This window comes from Lepidochelys kempii, chromosome 6 (assembly GCF_965140265.1).
Source record: "Lepidochelys kempii isolate rLepKem1 chromosome 6, rLepKem1.hap2, whole genome shotgun sequence".
In the NCBI taxonomy this organism is placed as follows: Eukaryota; Metazoa; Chordata; order Testudines; family Cheloniidae; genus Lepidochelys; species Lepidochelys kempii.
In genome coordinates, this window is record NC_133261.1 from 42,907,484 (window position 1) to 42,927,449 (window position 19,966).

At 39.3% G+C, this 19,966-nt stretch overlaps 2 protein-coding genes across 15 annotated transcripts in view; one reads left to right on the plus strand and one right to left on the minus strand.

Moving 5' to 3' along the window:
• Window positions 1-8,319, plus strand: part of IMMP1L (inner mitochondrial membrane peptidase subunit 1) — a 73,752-nt gene extending 65,433 nt beyond the window's left edge. For 8 of the 9 annotated variants that reach the window (XR_012159371.1, XR_012159369.1, XR_012159368.1 and 5 more), the window contains 3 exons: window positions 1,311-1,421; window positions 7,303-7,515; window positions 8,115-8,199. Coding sequence is in view for 1 of the 9 variants with exons in the window: in XM_073347775.1 (XP_073203876.1) it covers window positions 1,311-1,421; window positions 8,115-8,183 (180 nt within the window). In the remaining 8 variants the exon portion in view is untranslated. Of the gene's footprint in view, window positions 1-1,310; window positions 1,422-7,302; window positions 7,516-8,114 lie in introns of all 9 variants that reach the window. The other variant, XM_073347775.1, reaches the window with a different exon arrangement.
• Window positions 1-19,966, minus strand: part of DNAJC24 (DnaJ heat shock protein family (Hsp40) member C24) — a 170,091-nt gene that overhangs the window by 36,769 nt on the left and 113,356 nt on the right. For 4 of the 6 annotated variants that reach the window (XM_073347776.1, XM_073347778.1, XM_073347777.1 and 1 more), the window contains exons 4-5: window positions 13,068-13,136; window positions 9,182-11,816 (exon numbers count right to left, since the gene is read on the minus strand). The exons of 1 other annotated variant lie outside the window; for it this stretch is intronic. In XM_073347776.1, the coding sequence (XP_073203877.1) occupies window positions 11,692-11,816; window positions 13,068-13,136 (194 nt within the window). In that variant the 3' untranslated portion in view covers window positions 9,182-11,691. Of the gene's footprint in view, window positions 1-9,181; window positions 11,817-13,067; window positions 13,137-19,966 lie in introns of those variants that run through there. One more of the 6 variants, XM_073347780.1, reaches the window with a different exon arrangement.

A 19,966-nucleotide genomic window follows, 5' to 3' on the forward strand; every position in this document is an offset into this window, starting at 1 on the left:
GAAATTAAATATTTATGCTGGAGGTAAGTTTTGTCCCTTTATCTGGTTATAGTTTCATTCTGACATAGGAGCATAGTAAAGTTGTCCTAAGTAGCTTGCTTCTTAAACATTGGTATTTGGGAGATTTCACATTATGTTAAGATGCCTATGTTTGATTGTTTTCCTACTATGTAGTGGTTGGTAGGAAGTATTACAGGTATTTGTTAAATTTAAGTCTACCCTAGATTCTTAGGCATATAAACTATCAAATATAGTATTTAAGAATTATTTTGCTTTTAAGAGCTTATCCTTTTCTGAAGTTGTGAAATGTTAAGTGATTCTATTTTGTCTTACCAGCATGAATCTTAGTCATTGCATGCTATATATTTTGAATCAATTCTTTCATGCTGGTTAAATGTACGCAGCTCTGAACTGTGTTATTCTGGTTACTAATGCAACCATAGGTGCTGGAACTAGGAGTGCAGGGGGTGCTGCAGCACACCCTGGCTTGAAGTGGTTTCCATTATGTGCAGGATTTACAGTTTGGTTCAGTGGCTCTCAGCACTCCCACTATAAAATTGTTTCGGCACCCCTGAATGCAATTGTGTTTCTATTTCTTATGTTTTCATTGAGTTAGTCAGGTCCTGAACTTACAGCATGTAATATAGTTAATGCATAGAACATATAGGCAATAAAAGGTCTTTGTCATATAGTATAAGGTCACCATCATTAATTTTCAAATTGTAAAAAGAGACTTGTTTTGTGATGGTCATTATTGCAATATAATGTGCTGTGGATCCTGCCTGCACATAGAATGAACTGTGATCTTAATTAGAACTTTGACAAGCCCCACTCCGATAAAATGATGAGATTATTCGTAATTGATGTCACAATCAATTACCATTTAGATCATCATGAGCCTACTAACAGGTCTAGCCTTGGTGCTGGCCCCAGGATGTTGATGAGTGTGTGGCTGCCTTGTTCATGCTGTTCCTGCGACAGGAGGGCAGATTTTCAGTCAACATCCTAATGACCTCTTTTGAAGTCTATTAAATTAATGACCCTGTCATACTGGTCTAACCTTTTACATCTTCATTTTGGATTTTTTGTTGCAAACTAGCGTTTCTGGAGCATGTGATAGAACAGATACTTGGAAATATTTTTTTTTCTAATCTAGCACTGTTTTAGAGACCATAGAAGTATTAATTCATGGAATGACAAGAAGACACAAGAGGGTTCACTTTACAGGTTATATCTTGGGGGATTGAATTTCCTTTAAAGAAACACATTCTACGTTGTCTAACTTGTATTTTGATCTTCCCTAACTGCAGGTGCCTAAAGGGCATGTTTGGTTAGAAGGAGATAATCTCAGGAATTCTACAGATTCCAGGTGTTATGGACCTGTTCCTTATGGACTGATAAGAGGACGCATTTGCTTCAAGGTATACCTATAGACTCTAAAAACCAGTTACTTCAAACATTTTTTAAAAATAATTGAGCGAAAGTCTCCTCCCATCCTTAGCAACATCACTGAACTAAATGGGGATGACTATCAGAACAACTTGGACCTTTTAGATTTTCAAGAAAAGTCTCTCCATATTTTTGGGACAAAGATAAATAGTTTCACTTGAAAATGTACACCTCAAGTGATCACCGTCATTAAGGTTGTGTGAACAGTTTGGCAAGTGAATCTATACCCATTCCATATATGTTGGCTACTACCGGTGGGGAATACAATCCATCCCCACCTTGCTTTTTTTGTAATCATTTTTCCAAAATGATGAAACTGTATAATTTTGTGTTTAGCTATTTTATATAATTTTAAACAAAATATCATTTGAGCCATAGTTCCATATTGCAAAGAACAGTGACTGAGGGGAGGTTGTCTTTTCCAGGCCTAATTACTTTAGGATCTTAACTGTAGACCTACTAACTGGACTACATCACCCTTAATACTTGTTAAACTGAAATCTCTGAACCAACTTTAACTCATGACAGGTCCACCATAATTATCTGCCCTTCACTTCTAGATATGAATCAAGTCTCTTGTTAAATGTTTTGTTACACAATAAACCATGTAGGCTTACTTTTACGGTTTCCTTTAATAGTCCTATAACCTATTTTCTATTAATTATATTTTCATATTATTTCTGTCTGCATTATGAATCAGGGTGTACAACTGTATTTAATCACTTATCAAAAATAAGGAACTAGCATTAATTTCTCTTGTTAAACAATTACTATAAGGAGCAAGCTGGTACAGTTTAGTGGGTTCATGCAGTAGGCTTTAAAAAACTAGGTTTAAATCCTGCTGCGGACAAAGTAAAAGGTTGCTGGTCAGTATTTGCCATACATCACAAAACCACCACATACTATAATTCAGCACAGTTGGCATGTGCGCTCAGAAAAGACCCAGCTCTAGTTAAAAAATATTGTGTGTATTAATGCAGCTTAGAATCGTTAGGAGTGCATTTTCACTTTTCAGAGAATCTTGCAACTACTGACCATAATGCTTACTAAACCTGAAATAACATTTTCCCCTCAGCTTTGTCTGACCTCTGTTCTTTATGGGTTATTAAAACATTTGCCATCAGTGTCTCCCTGGCACATTACAAGTTATAGCTGTTCCATCCCTGAATGTTTGTTTGTCTTAACATGCATTTCTAAAGAATAGAACAATGATTATTCTAAACAGGGTGGTGATTCTGTGATATTGACAAATAGCCACAAGGATAAGTTGTGTATTAGTTGTGGCCTAAAGTTTGACCCAAACCTGCAAAATTATAAAGCTAGTTAGTGCATCACCCACTTAAAATGTATATGTAACTAGTGAGCCCATTAAAATTATTTTAGTGAGAATCTAGTGTTAATAATTTTACTGAAAAATCTCCAGTCACTGTGACAGGATTAGAGAACTGCCACTTAGTATTATATTTTCTAGTCTGAGGTGGCCTTTTGCCAACTGATGATTATTAATGTTCTGCTGATGAGAATAAAACATATGGTGTGTAACAAGCAAGGGTGAGTTTATACTTCAAAACACTGTGTATGTTTTAGGAAACTAATGAGATGTCTAATTCTGCTATAGCTATAAATCAGTGTACAGTAATCTGCATAACACCACATTGTAGTTATTGAGAGAACATTTCTTCTTTACTTTTAAAAAAGAACGAACAAAACTCAGTTGCTATAGTTTATTTTTAAAAAATTATGCATGTCTTGAGCAATCATGATTGGTGTAAAGTCACCTGTCTTCCATGTCAGACAGTCTGTACTGTGAGTTATTCCACCTCTCCCTGCTGGCTGAAGGCAAAACAAAGATTAACAGCCAGCCTAGGGCCTGGAGAGTGCCTCTCTGTGGAGAACCCCAGACTTCTTTGCCTCCATTCCTGGGCAGAAGGCAGACCAAGGATCTCCCCTTTGTAGCAGAGCCTTTCAGAACACGACAACCAAAATCATCTGAATTAGACTAACTGGAGACTCATGGAAAACTGATGTAAATCTTTTTTTTTTTTAAACCCCTCTCTATTGGCAGAGGGTTTTTAAGCCAGATTGCCTGCTGGAGCAAACCTGTTTCATCCTACTCACTCTGTGAAACACTCCAGGAGCCACTGATCCCAGAAAAAAAAAAAAAAAAGCATCTCAGAACTATTTTCCAACTAAAGCAAAGAGAGAATTATGTATTTCATTATCCCCAGTGTTTGAAGAAGTAATCGAGGTTTAATGGGCTCCCAAGCAAAGCTAAGCATCCTACACAGAAAAATGCAGAGATTCTATTCTTTACCCAAGGACAAGAAATATTTGGTCATTCTACCAAATGTGGATGCAGCAGCCACTGCATTAGTAAAAGACACTAATTGCCTCAGGGACAGCCACGGGTGAGTCTAGCATGGATAGACTGTATGACCCAATCAGGCCAGGATCAAGATAAAAAAACTGAAGACAAGTTTGCACTGAAACCAAATAGGAATAAGATCTGATTAGCAGCTTCTCTTGTAGCAAATGCTTCTCTGGATTCCCTTAGATTCACAGCTTGCTCCATGGCATCTAATCTGGTAGCCCAAAGACACCTCTGGCTCCATCTCTGGAAAGCAAATATGCAAGTAAAACACCTTATGATCTCGGCCAAGTAATTAGGCGGCAAGATGTTTGGTGAGGATGTGGTGGTGGGAGAACAGAAGCAGGTTGGAAGAAAGTCTTTTCCATGTCATTGACCTGAGGAGAGCTATAGAACTTTTCTCTGGCACGTCTTTGATTTATGCTAACCAGCGCACAAGAAATCCATAGAGACTTCATATCTGGAAGACGGAGATGGTCCCTTTTCAATAGATAAGAAACTTCAAAGAATGATCTTCTGGAAAACCTGCATCAAACCATAAATCATCTACCTGACTCTGTGCCCCACATTCAACACTACCTCTTATCTTGGGATGGAGTAGGGGGGAGAGGAGGAGGCTTGATAAGTTTGTCCACTTACAGGAGACACCTACATCAGGCAAATGGATACTAGGGACAGTTCTACTAGGTCTCAGCATTTGAACCATAGAATCAGGATCGGCCAGACAGATTCTGTGGTGTGTACTTTATTCTTTTTTGTCCCAAAGAAGAATAGGAACACAAGAGCCATCTTAGATCTTAAGTCTAACAAATCTCTCAAGTTTGGATGGAAATCCTAAATCTGTCATTGCTGCTGTCACCCAGGATTTCATGACTTCAAGAGACTTCGAAGCGGTTTATCTTCATGTGCCAATCAGGGAGATTTACTGAAAATGTCTGTGCTCTATTACAATGTGAAGCATTTTCTGGACAGAAATCTCTGATTTGGACTGGTGACTACCCCAAAGGTCATCACACAAGATTCTGATGGGCTTAACAGCCACTGTCAGAAAGAGGATACACATGTATCTCTATCAGATTGTCCTTCAGGATCCAGTGGAGACTTATACAATCATGGATTTCTGTATACATAGAGAGGAGGCACTTCCAACCATCTCAGGGATTTCTGCATTTAGGAATGATGCTGGATACCTAGGAGATGTCTAGGATTAGTCTTATCGAAAAGAAATTGCTACCATTCAGGATCTGAGAATCACTGATCTCAGGTCAGTCACTTCCTCCCTCAAGAGATGGACTCATCCTTTGTGATTCCCACAGGAGTACCTGGTTTCAGAATCAGTAAGACTCATGATTACTACTAATGCCACTCAGAGTAGCCCAAGGGACATGGTCCATTTTGAAGAAGGGGAATATGAAGTGGCTAGAGCTACGGGCCATCAACAGCCACAGCATCAGCGTCATACAGACACCATCAAAATTACCTATGTCCAGGAAGATTACTGATGAATCCAGGGAGTTGAGTAGCACATACCCCCTCCTCAGTCGCCTCAGAACCTACACGGTGCGTAATAAGCAAAAACTCCCCCTGCAAACCCCACAACCAGTGTCTGGCGGCCGCAGCTTTGTCAGAGGAGGCTTAGCCTGCCCTAGCCTATTATACCTGCTGCTTATACCTGTGTCAATCAACAAAGGAAATCTTCCTCCCTCCATAAGGAAGCAATTAGTCTACTGATTTGATCAGAGCATCATCATCTCTCTGAAAGCCATCCACATAAAGGAGGGAGAATGCAACAGCATGCTGATTCAGGAGGATGGACCTGGACTGGGGATGAAGGCGGGGGAGAGAAGAGTCTAAATCCATGAACAGTTCAGGTGATGTCAAAAAAGTTAGGGGTTTAGTCACAGACCTCTTGACCTTGAGAGAAAACTGAAAAGATGGTGAGACATTAACCAGACAAGGAGACCAGATCAGGAGACAAGAACCAGAAGGGGAAGCAATTGGCTCATAAGGCTTACTTTATAACTTTCCTCCTGTATCTGTACTGGCAAGGGCAGTAAGAAAAGATTTTAAAGGAGCAAGCCACAGTGAGCCTGATCACCCCTCACTGGTCCTGCAACCTCTGGTTCTTGGACTTCATAAACCCTCTCTGAAACTAACAACTTGGGAAGGAAGTCTAAGCCAGGAACTGATCCAGAACCCAAAACTGCTGCTAAAACCAATCGTGTGGAAACTGAAAGGGGAGAACAGAGGTGTCTGGGATACTCAGTTGGGTGTACTCTTCTGGCATCATAGAAAATGTCTGCCAACAAGGTATGCAATCACTTGGCCCAAACGCCAGTACTGATGCTACAAAAGACATTAAATACCAAGACAGCCAAAGTAAAGGATATCTCAGAGGTACTAAAGGATGGGTGGGCTAAGGGTATCAAGCCCAATACAGCTTGCTGTCACAGCAAGTGTTTGGAATGGTAAGGAATCTAAGATTTCTAGTTAGCACAACCCTTCGTTAGTCCTCCTGTGGTACATAGCTTCCTGTCCTAGAGCCTTAACAAAACAAACATTTGAACCACTACATTGTTTTGACCTACTTTCTCTTTCTCAAAATGGGTCTTAGGAGCAGTCACCTCAGCTAGAAAAGGGATATCGGAACTCAGAGCATTGTCTATGAAGGCTCATCTATGCATTTTCCATAAGGACAAAACAGTTCTTTGGATGGACTCATTATTTATTCCAAAACACCTTTCCACAGGTCGCAAGAACCAGCTTTGCCTTCTTTCTGCTCCAGGCCTAGGCTTCCCAATGAAACTGAATGGCATGAAATGGATATAAGCGGAGTACTTTAAATCAAGAGCATGAAAACTTATTGTAGGTCCACAGAACTTATATTACTTTTCAGATAAAAGGCAGGCCTCTAAATCCTCTACTGAAAGATGGGGCAAAGCACATATTACTGAAGCCTACAGAGTATCTGGAGCAAATCCACTGGATAACCACACATCTTATTCCAAGGAATTCAGCAACTTGTTGGGCAGAAAGCTCTGGTGCTTAATGTGAAATCTGTAAGGCAGCTATGTGGACATCAGTGCACCTGTTCATGAAGCATTAAAGCACTGATGTCTCTTCTTCCTTTAATGCAGCATTCAGGAGACGGGTACTGCAAAATGTGCTGCCCCAGTTCCTGTGTGAGAATCTGAATCGCCCCTTCTCCCCACCCCCATAGTTGAGTATGCTTTCCACATCCCACAGAACGGACTGTCAGACACAAGGGTGGGGGTAGGATGTGGTAAGAAAGGAAAACTGTGAATTTTCTTTGTAATACTCTCCATGTCCGACATTCTGGCCCAACCAGCGTGGATTCATTTGTCTGAGAACTGAAGTTGTTTTTCTCCGCTGTCCCATATTATAAATTTCCTAAGGCTGTGCTCTGAGGTTCATATATCTAAGTTAAGTGACTTATACTAATATATTCAGGGAATATTTTTCAGCTTTGGAAGCAATCATTCTGGGTTCCTCACAGAAGGGTGGTCCTGGCCTCAGGCTGGCTGTCAGTCTTTGTTCTGCCTCCAGCCAGCAGGAAAAATTTATTACTATATTACCCTATAATACAGACTGTCAGATATGGAGGGTATTAAAAAGAAGATTGATAAGAAGGAAATCTTCCTATTGCGGTATACTCATCTCAACTAAAGAATTAAAAGGTGAGAAGTGTAAAGTATATAAAACAAGACTGGGAGTATGGAAATACAGTATAATTCCATTTATCCACATTCTTTTTGAATGGTCTTAGTTATCTGAAGCCACGCATCTCGCCCATGTAGCCCTGTTAATCACCCGCTACTAACATCTCATTTAGCCTTATCACTAATCAATGGTTTTGTATTTGTATAGTGGTTCTGAGCAGATACTTGCAGTTACTGAGACCTAATTCCGTTTCAGCAGCAAGGGCAGCTGACAGTGTCTGTGTCTCAGGCTGTGATTAGTCAGTTTTTAAAAAAAAATAATTCAGAATTCTGTCCACAGTAGTTTAATACATTTTTGGTGTTTTAATAAACTCAGTAAAGTTGGGTTATTTTACTCTTTTATAAAGTACAAAGTATTAAGCAAATATCAGCATTACTCCCTTCAGTCCCCACATTTCTACATCAGTGAAACTGAAGCACAAAATAGCACTCTACTTATCCGGTCAGTTACCTTAAACTTTCTGATGTCCCTCAGGCCATTTGGATAAATGGGTGAGTACTGCATTGAAATTAGAGTTTTAATCAATGATTAACTTTTACTATATTTCATTTTACAGATATGGCCTCTGAATGATTTGGGATTTCTGCGTGCTAGCCCCAACGGTCACAGATTTTTGGATGATTAAGAGAACTAATAAGTGAATTCTGCCAGTTTACTTAACTGTCTTACAATGCTTTAATAGCTTTTTTTACTGAGTGAATGAAACAATGCGTTTGTATTTACAAAAAATTAAACATTGTGACTAAGATATCAAACTCTTTGAGCTTAAGTCTCTCTTTATTAACATCTAGAAAAAAACATATCCTGAAGTCAGTTATGGAAATTAAATACTGTTGTAATTACAGAATAAGTTATTTGTCTTTCTTAAACTATTCATGGTGAGTCCCTTTATGCACAAGAAAGTGTCTTAGGGCTTGTCTACATTATCAGCTAGATCGACGGGCAGCCATCGATCCAGTGGGTTCAATTTATCGCGTCTACTCTAGACGGGATAAATTGATGGCCGAGTGCTCTCCCGACTCCGGTACTCCACCGGAGCGAGAGGTGAAGTCGACGGGGGAGTGTCAGCAGTCGACTTACCACAGTGAAGACACCAGGGTAAGTAGATCTGTCAAATTCAGCTACGTGAAGCTGCGTAATTTAAATCGATTCCCCCCGCTCAGTGTAGACCAGGTCTTATATTCTAACAGCTAGATCCTCACAGGGGATTTCGGCTCAGCATCACAATACCTAATCTTAGGCTCCCAATCTCCCTGTACAATGCATGGGGAGAGTTAAGCACCTAAGAGTGGGATTAACAGAAGGCAGCAAGCTGAGTCGGGGGCTACCCAAGCTAAGCAGAACAAAATACTAAGGAGAGTGGTGGGGCATAAGCAGCAGCAGATTCACGTGGCTATGATGTAGCTATGGTGGCACGTAGAGTGGACTTTCATCTTGAATGGTCCCTTGCAAGTCGTCTTCCTTCAGCAAGAGTCAGGATGGGAGGATTTAGGCTTCTTAAATCTCTCAAAATAGTATCTTCCAACCTCATTCATGGTTAGCTTCATGCCCTGCTTTCTTCAACCTGAGCTCTATAAACTTCTGTAAAAGTGTACCTCCTTCTTTACATTGGACATAACCCCACCAGTGCAGTCAACTTGTTCTCAACTGTTGCAACTTGCCAGGATCATCTAGTTTGTGGCAAAAATCAAACTAAAGGATTTTAAGAATATGCTGTAACTTTTGACACTAAAAACTGTCTAGTATTCTCTTCTCAGTTGTTTTTAATGGCCATGTTTCTTGTCCATACAACAGAGCTGTCATCACTACTGCATTGAACTCTTAGTTATGACACACATATCCTGCTGCCCAAATAGAGGGCTCTGAAGATAGTGAAATGCCATTAATGCAAAACCAGTCTAACATGACAACTTTTGGATACAGCACTTCCTGCTGTCAACTGACTACCCAAATGGATAAAACTATTCATCTATTCAATGTCATTGCTATCTACTTGGAGCATTGGCAGGTCATTTGTTTCCATTTTACAGGAGGCATGCATGGCTTTGGTTTTATAATCATTAATCTGAAGTCCCATAGATTCTGCAGTTTTTTGCAGTTCTTCCAGCATTAGCTGTAGTTGGTCAATAGCCTCTCCAGGTAAGGCAATATCATCCATGCACTTGAGATCCTCAAAAAATGAATCTAAGTTTCACACCTCCTATATTGTCCTCTATCAGATCGTCTATTAGAACATCACATAATGCAACCCTGTCATACACAGATTCTGTTGAAAATCAGTCTACTTCACATAGCTAAATGTACCATGGTACTGTTTCTCTATTAGATACTTTGTCCTCAGGCACCCCATGCTCGCGTGGCAGTAGCCATAGTGCTGACACGTTAACTTTTTTTTTGCCACTCCAGTCATTTTTCAGTAACATTCCACAGAACATACACAGCATGAGTTGCCCTGCCCTTCAAGGGTAGCTGGGCACCCATCTTCACAAGGGATTCACAGCCATAAACTCATAGAGTTAGACACTTAAGCCAGGTCAGCCCTTTCTCACAAAAAAATTAGGTGGTGATGGTGGCCATTATTAACTGGGCCAGAGAAAGAGAGTGACTCTATAGCTCAGTGGTTAGGATTTCACCTGTGAGACCCAGATTCCAGTCCCTGTACTAATGACTATTTAAGCAGAACAGCAACAACAGGAGAGACTCACTCCACAATACCCTATAACTTGGTGATTGGGGTATTCATCTAGGATGGGGTAGACCTGGGTTCAAGTCCTTGCTCCAGACCAGGCACAGTGGGGACCTGAACCCAGGTCACTCACAACCCAGGTGAGTGTTCAACCACTGGGTTACTGGGTATTGGGAGAATGCTATCCCCACCCTGGTTTATGTGTGGTCCAATCCAGTAGGTACGCTCTTAGGCAGCCTCTGAGAATACCTACCAGATCAGATCCTGAGCAACTCAGTGGTGTCAGGACTTAAGTGGTTTTGTACTTGTCCACTCACAGAAATATAGGCACGTTGGGGATTTCACCACTAGCAACTTAGGCACCTAAAGATTTTAGCCACATGCAGGATTAGGCAGCAGCTGAGCAGGGGCCTTGAGGATCTAAATTATTGACTTGGTGCCTAAATCCTATTGTGGACCTAGTCCCAAGTTTCCATTCATAATATTACAAATGTAGTTAAATTAAAAGTCTGAATGACTTAGACAAAGCAATGATTGCAAACCTGTTTCTTGGACACAACTCACCATGCAAATTCTTGAGGTGGCAGAACCACTCTGTGTATTAGCAACACTTTAAACGGCACATTTGCAGAAATGCAGTCCTTAATATGTGGGAGACATCATTAAACTATTACTTAACTACTGGAGTCTACTAACACATGACATGTAGGAAAGAGGTAACAACTTTGTGCGTATAAGCCCCTCGATTCAGTTGTATATACATAACGTAAGACTGCTTAAAAAGCTTTTATCATTTTTTTTAAAAGGCACAGGACCATTGTTTTGTACAGCAGCTGCTTCCTAGGAATATTACCTTCCCTCATTTTAACATATTAGGCTGATCTCCATTCTCTTCAAATCACAGTGTCACAGTTTTGTTTTCAGAAAAATACTTCTCATGTTAAGTGTTTATAAGGTAACTTTTGTCATCTTTGCTGGTAATGTGAGACTTAGGTATTCTGAAGGTAGTCCCCCAGCTACAACTGATATAATCTTAGGGAGAAAGGAGTGTCAGCTAGACCAGAAAGCTCAGTGCTACTTCCACAAATGGAATGTAAATAAATTAATTAAAAATTATGAAAGCACTCATTTATAGGGCAGGAAAAGGACAGTTTTCAAATCAATGAAAACAGGCAGAACAAGCACCATTTTCACAGGACAGTTCACATTCTATTAAGTACAGAAATGTGTCTAGTTTGATTAACTGAAGCACTTATAGCTCTTTTGTTTGTAACTTTAAGATCTTCTGGTTAAAACTTGAAAATAGATTTAAGCCCTCCTTTTCAGCTGTGATAGGGTGCTAGCACTTGTAATGCACACCTTTTCCCTGACGCATTTACGAACCGATTCTCTCCACTGAATATTCAGCTGGATGAAACCAACACGTGCAAGTGGGACAACTGTTATTTCATCGAAGGATCTCTATAACTAATGAACATGTGTCACAGCAAACCAAGGAAACCTCTTCAGCTTCATTTCTGGAGACAGTATACTTCCCACCACATCGGCATGAGCGTGTATAATAATGTTCATCTGTTGAAACAAACAATTTAAAAACTTAGTGCTTGAGCACAAATAAACTGTTTGAAGCCAAAGGCAAAGTTCCTGTTTAAGACTGAGATATGCAATCTTACTGTTGAACTGATGATGGAAGTTATAAGTTTGCAGAGTTTATGAAGGACCTCTTATCACTGTTAAGAAAGGTAGAGGCTGAATACAACAGTTCCTGCAACAATATTTCATCCTCAGATAGCTATATCTGTAACATAAAAGGCTAGTGTTTCATTGACTATGTGGCGCTCCCTGTGTCTAGTTGGAGGAGAGAGGGGAAGCATAAAGCAGAGGAAAGGGGAGAAGGCAAGTTACAGTTTCCATGATTTTTAAAAATAAAATATGTCAAATGATAAAAACCCCAAATTATAATGAAGTAGAAAGCTGAAGCATTGACAAAATGGAAATCTTATGTTTGAGAACAGTCACAGCAAAAGATTCAATCCCACTTGCTCCTCTGAGGAAGGAAGCAAGCACTGAAAACAGCAAAAAGAGAGCAAAAATATTGACTACCATGGAAAGCCAAGTGGCAATTCCAAATCTATATCTAGCAGCATTGAGGAAGGGTATTTTAACTTATAAAGATGAGAGAGGATGAGACTGATGAGAAAAAGTAAAAATAGTGGACAATGATGAAGAATAGACCAGCAAAAATTAAATAAAGTCAAAACACCAGCAAAGAAAACAAAAACAAAAAAAGAAGGGGGAGGAAGCAAATTTCAAAGGGAAAGCCAAGCAACATACAGAAGTTTAGATAAATCAGAACAACACCATGTCAAATGAGATATAGAAAACTTAGCAAACATTTCCAGTCATCACAGTCAAGGCCCATTAAAAAGCTGAGAGAGGCTCAAAGATTGAGGGCAAGTCTACACTTCAGTGTTACATTGGTGCAGATGCACCAATGCTGTTGCGCCACTGTAGCGCATCTGGTGGAGACGCGCTATGCTGCCGGGAGAATGCTCTCCTGTCGGCATAATTACTCCACCTTGGCAAAAAATATAAGCTATGTTGGTGGGAGAGTGTTTCCTGCTGACATAGCCCCAGTGTGGGCAGCATGAAACTTGCATTGCTCGGGGCAAGGGGGGGCTTTTTCAACCTGAGCTATGTAAGTTAGATCAACTTAAGTGGTAGTGTAGACCTGCCCTGAGGAAGCAGCCAGGATGACTCTAGCCAAGTCTATTAGCTATCCCATTCCTCCTCTCCCCATATAAAAAAGTGAAACATTCATACCCTTATTCCAGGACATGTCTTCAAGATAAATTTGAGCATCCAATGGCCATGTTTGCATTAGATCATCTTCTAAAAGAAAGTAGTGATACATGTTCAGTTCTGATAAATTGAAAAGAGAACTATTTGGTTTCTTACCTAGATGTTGGTAGTCCCATGTATACACAGTTCACCAGTCAAGTCACTGGATGTCCCATTCATGAATGTGGTCAAAGAGGCATTTCTCTAAAATGGTTTTGGTGCGGTGCCCATGTCTCTGTTATAAGGCTGGGAAGACCTCACAATACCCCAAAGATGCTCCCAAAAACTTAACAAAACATTGAAGGGCAGGATACTGATTTAAATAAGTCATCCACTCACCCCAAAGGATGGGAGGGAGGTTTAAACAGGCAAGCTTTCATTGTTAAGTTTAGCTACCATTGTGACAAGCATGGTATAAATGCCCAGAATAACTGATGTAGCTACTTTTCTGGGGCCAAAATGCTAGGCCCCTGCTTACTCTTTGGCTTCTGAAAGGAGGACCAGAATTAACCACTTTATCTAGGGAGAGCCAAAGTTTGCTGAGGTCCAGACATTCTTTTATGATATACAGGATCTCTCTAAACAGCTTTAGAATGATAGTCCTGGCCTGTACCAAGTGAGATTTAGATGTTCTGATGCTCACAGATCCACATTTAGCAATGATGAAGTACAGCATGGAATGGAATGCAATTTGACACATCATATTGGAAGAACAAAGACCCTTAACTACTTTTTATACTTTCTCAGCCTCCTAAGATTTGATATACGCAGTTTGCCCAAGGCCTTTAGTGGTTACAACATAGGACATGGCCTGTCACAGAGCTGCAGCTAAAACAACATAATCCCTCTTAAATGGTGGATTTCAGATTCCTATTCAATGAATAAGCCTGGGGCTCTCTTGAGTTTCAGGGTCTTTAATAACTTGGGCAACCAGTTTGGGCAATGCATCTACTCGCCTTCCTGGTCATATAGGTAGGTTTCTCTTCCGGTCAGTGTATGACTTTGTGCATTTATATTATGTTCCGCAATGGAAGCAGAGTATTTCACCATCCTCTGAAATGGAGGAGGACTTGGCCTATCCTTTTCCTCAGGACTTTTTGCCCTTCTATTTGGATGAGAGAAACTGAGGATAACAGCTTAAAGAAGTCAGTGAAAGGGGCTACGGAGGGAAGAATCCAGGGACTAAGGACAAACTGTCCATGGAGAAGACATCATTGAGGTACATCAGGATACCATGGCACAGGAAAACCTTTGCCAGGAGAAGGAGATAAAGCAGATCCAGGAGCTGTGTGGCGCATAAGTGCCCATGGTGTCTGTGCGTTAGACATAGAGTGACTGGGAAGGAGGGGAGAGGGAAAACGTATGACTAGCAGGACCTCCTTGGCAGGAATATAAAGACTAAGCCACGGGCAGTAGACATGACAAGGAGCAGGAAGATGACTACAAACACAGTTAGGCACTAGTCAGGATTACGCCATTATTACTGAATAAGCATCATTTCCTCCACTCGGTGGGTGCTTCAGTTAGCAGGCCTGCTACCTTTGGAAAGAAGAGGAGAGCAAGAAAGTGTTCCTAAAGAGACATGAGAGAGGCAGGGCAGGCCTACTGGCAGGCTGCAGCACTTGCTATGAGGTAGAGAACTGTGGAAAGTTACAGCTATAAGGTGGAGTGCATCTGGTACTGTGGAAGTATCCCTCTGTCCTATATACCATCCACCATATATACACTTGGTGTGATGGACATACAAACACTTGTAATATTTTATAAACATTTATAAGTTTTGTCTGCTATAGGATTACAAAGGGTTATTTCCAGCAGGAGCGGAGCTTACTATGCAGGAAAGCACACCTCAGCATCCAGTAGTACCATTTACAGATACTTAAGGGACAATGCAGGTGTCATTCATTTTGAAAAAAGAAAAGGAGTACTTGTGGCACCTTAGAGACTAACCAATTTATTTGAGCATGAGCTTTCGTGAGCTCATGAAAGCTCATGCTCAAATAAATTGGTTAGTCTCTAAGGTGCCACAAGTACTCCTTTTCTTTTTGCAAATACAGACTAACACGGCTGTTACTCTGAAACCATTCATTTTGAAGTTTTACCTTAATCCCAGCTAAATACAACTGTATCCATAGGAAGAGAGAAGCCAGGTAGGAAACTAAAAAAGAACTATGGGGTGGTTAAAAACTCAGATCCTACTGTGAAGCAGACTGAAACCCAGTCATCTGGGGTGGAGCTGTTTGGGATAAAGTAGGCCTACCTGGGCCTTAGCTAAGATTGATATGCATGTAGACTGTTGTTTTATTAGTAATTTAAACCCTCCCCCCCACCCTTGTATGCAATTAGATGAGGCGTCTATATAACAAAGTAATTTGCACCTTTCCCTGTAGATTATTAATAGGCTAAATCTAGTCTAGTGTCCATTTTCTATAAAATAGTATTAAGGCTTGTGATATGAGAGAAATTTTCTAAAAAATTTAGAATATATAGAACTATTACATAAGTCAACTTCAAACATTAACTGTATAAAGCAAGCCATTCATAATTAGGATTCTTAATTAGACAGCACAGTAGTATGTAGAGTGGATAAAAATCAATTTAAAAAACTTTAAAATTAAATTTGAAATCATGACAACATATATTAAGGCCTAAACTTACTATAATGTATTAAAATAATTTAAATTAAGTTAAAAAATAATATTCAAGCAGTACATTTGTTGCCAAAGTTTTAAAGAAAGTCAAACCAGTGAAATGAAGTCACAGGCTAAGCACCTGGGCTTAGAGTTTGCTGAAGTACTAAAAACCAACTTTTGACATCAGTAGCCTCTTCTGCAGTTACAGAAAAAACAGTTTCTTCATTTCAGTTCATTCAACTAGTTCAGTTCAATGACTAGTTCATTCCAAGTCGAGAAACTGATTGGGAGTTGAAAAAGAAAGCAAGCTTGTTTTCCTCTACCAATATATGAATAAAAATGAAGTGCAAGAGAATGAGATCTTTTAGTTCTAAAGCCTTGAAGGACATGGTGTATAGCAAAAGTATGAGTTCAATATACTTATTACAAATAATACTTAGTTTAATAAAATCAATTTTAAATGCAGAACATGTTTTGAGAAAACTACCTTTTTTTCTTTATGTATCCAGCACATTTAACGTTATTTTATTTAATTAATAAAAATTTATAAAATGCTGGTTTTGTGCATTTTAATTGAAATTCAATTTCCATTCAAGTGCAGCTTGACACAAATATGGATAAATATTAATTACCTAGTAAATAAAAGTGTCATTCATTTTCTAACTTAATATACAATCATAAAAATAAGAATCTGAATAAATGTATGTTAATCCAAAGAACTGCTTAAATACACGTGTATATCCTCATGGTTAGCAAAAAGGATTATCAAATTTAGTGTAAAGGGTATGTGTTAGTGATTATAAGTGAGACTAGTGAGAATGAACCTTTCTTTAGGAAAATAATTTAAAAAATACAAATGTAAAACAAGATTAAATGGATTATTTAAATAATGGTTTCCTGCTTGCTGATTTAAATCATGATTTAAATTGGTGACTTAAATCAATCCCGACCCCGGTGGTATATTATATTGTTGTAGCAAGGGAACATATGAACCAATTATATATGCATGACCCTATCAACCAGAAGTCAGAAATTTCTCTATGGTTAACATTTGATCATCCAAAAGAATATCTTAGAACAGAAGTTGTTTTTTATTGTGGATCTACCATCTTGGTGTCAGTCTTACACACATAACACAGCAGTTAGCAAATATTAATTTATCAGTAGTGAAATGAAACACTTATTTTAACTTGCCCTTATATATTAGTGGAAAACGTAATTAATACTTGACATTAAGAATTATTCTTTTTTAAAAATGCAATTAATTAATTAAGAGCCAGTTAGCCTAGAACACAGGCCAATTTTATACTTTCTTTTGCAACTAAATTGTGATTCTAATTTTACCTGAAATAATATCTAAATTAGACTAAATGAAGGCAATTAAAACAAATCCGAGAACTCTGAGATAATGAAAGGATCAATAAAACCTCCTTGACCTAGCCTATCCCAAATACATACAGTACATTAAAGAGGTACAGATTAAAATAAAATTAACCCACACACTGCTAACACTTGGCTACTACTAAAAGAGACAGACAAAAGGGTATGAAGGAAAAAGATAACTGAAAGATACAGCTGTCAATCAATCAATCTTATTCAGAGAGTCATAGATTCTCAGGCTAACAAGGATCATTGTGATCATCTAGTCTGACCTCCTGTGTAACACATGCCATAGAACTTCTTCAAAGTAATCCCATGAGTGTGCTAGGTATCCATCCAATCTTGATTTTAAAATGGCCAGTCATGAAGAATCCTTAGTAAATTGTTCCAATGGGTAATTTACCCTCTGTCAAAAATTTACACCTTATTTCCAGTCTGAATTTGTCTAGCTTCAACTTCCAGCCATTGGATTGTTATACCTTTCTCTGCTAGATTAAAGCACCCATTATTAAATATTTGTTCCCCACGTAGAGACTTACAGACTGAAATCAAGTCACCTTCTCTTTGTTAAGATAAACAGATTCAGCTCTTTGAGTCTATCATTATAAGGAATATTTTCTATTCCTTTAATCATTCCTGTAGCTCTTCTCTGAACCTTCTCCAATTTATGAACATCCTTATTGAACTGTGTGCACCAGAACTAAACACACTATTCCAGCTGTGGTCACACCATTGCCAAATACAGAGGTAAAAAAACCCTCTCTACTACTACTTGAGATTCTCATTTATGCATCCCAGGATCACACTATGTCTTTTGGACACAGCATCATATTGAGAGCTCATGTTCAGTTACTGTTGTCTTTGCTCTGACAACAGATTAGCCAAATAAGACCTAGGGTAGTGCTTTTAGCTAGAACCAGTCACACACTGGCAATGAGCATGCCTTTGCTCATTCTCTTCCACCTACTCAAAAACTGTAATGTGTCTAAACTAAAATGTCCAACATAAAATGGAAGTTCAGTATTGTCTTAATTCATGTGAAGTATATTTTAACATTACTTGCGTTCTGCTCAATCCAATTTACAGACTTGTAGTCAAAAAGCATTTCTTATAATGGAAACCATGAATATTTCTGGCAGCACCAAAAAGAAAAAGTCTCCATCAGTCTCTTCTCTCCCGATCCCTGCTGTAGTAACTTGGGAGAAAAGACCACCTATCTACTTTCTTCTTCTGTTTCATGGGACAGGAAGATGACTTCACTATGAGGCCTCTTCTCTTCAGAGGTGGGGCGAGAGAAAGAGAAACTTGTGAGGAAAGGGGAGAAAGTTTCAGCGGGCAGGATAGGTCCAACTTTCCCTCTGCGGTGTAGTGAGCAGGCAGAGAAAAAAAGTTACTTTAGGCTGTGGAGGTCCCACCATTTCCCAGCTTCTCTTGAAGAGGGAGACATAAATTGGGCTGAAAAAACAGGCCACCCTTCACAGATTTCACAAAGGAGTGCTCTATGTCAGGACAAGTTTCTCATACAAACAGCTGTGTGAATGGAGGTAGTACTTCACAGGTAGCATGCATGAGGGAGGGAGGGGGCACATGACACCATGAAGGGGATTTCAACACACAAGCATGGATGGGGCAAACCAAGGGAGAAACAGTGACGTGGGGGGAACAGTGTTTCGCTCACAATCCCCACTATGCTTCCTACAACACCTTTGTTGACTTTGGAATGGGCAGGAGACTGAGGAAATGAGGCCACTAGCAGTCCCTCTAACTCAGATACCCTATAGGAAGGAGCCTGATGTTTAGAATTTCAACTATGCTTTTCCTGTCCACTGCTGCAATTGTAATTAAAAAACTTCATGGGCCAAATTCATCCTCAGTGTACTTCCACTGAAGGCAGTGGAGTTACAGCAGGAAATAATTTGACCCATTATCATTACAAGTCTTTCATAATATGAAGCTTGACCTGTAATTAGCTTTAATAATGATTTGATAATCAGGTTATCTTCCAAAAAGTTAATTTTCAATTGTAAAGCCTTCAAGCATAACATACAACCCAATACACATGCTATCACTTTATTTTATATGCTACAGTTATTTGCTTGTCTGCTTCTAACAGCAAACATTTCTTTTTCAAAATTGAACAACGCTAATTTAATCTCTAAATTTCCCTGTTCAACATATTATCCAATCTAAAATGTTTTAACACAGCATAAATGGATTTTTGGACTTGTCAAGTTATTAATTATAGAAAGTGAAGGCTGATCTGAGGTTTGCAAATTTGTCTGCAAGATTACTAATCTTGCAATATCCACAGAGTGTGTGTTACTTAATAATAACTGTGTGCCCTTCTTTATTATTTTAACTGTACTTTAGCTTGCATCTTACAACTCTCCACAGCTACTGGTTCTTTTGAGAGCTGTTTTTTATGGACTTGAGAGATATAAAGATTATTCAGACTGGTATTCATATGAGAGGTTAGCTCTATGTTTTGTATGCTTAAATAGATACATATATACATTTGACTCCTCAAGTTGTTTAGATCTGTATACTTTGAGATACATTCGTGAACGCAGATAGAAAATAAGATGTTCTGGCTACCAGCACTCCCAGCTACCTTCGAGACACCACTGACTTCCTGAGGAAACTTCAATCCATCGGTGATCTTCCTGATAACACCATCCTGGCTACTATGGATGTAGAAGCCCTCTACACCAACATTCCACACAAAGATGGACTACAAGCCGTCAAGAACACTATCCCCGATAATGTCACGGCTAACCTGGTGGCTGAACTTTGTGACTTTGTCCTTACCCATAACTATTTCACATTTGGGGACAATGTATACCTTCAGATCAGCGGCACTGCTATGGG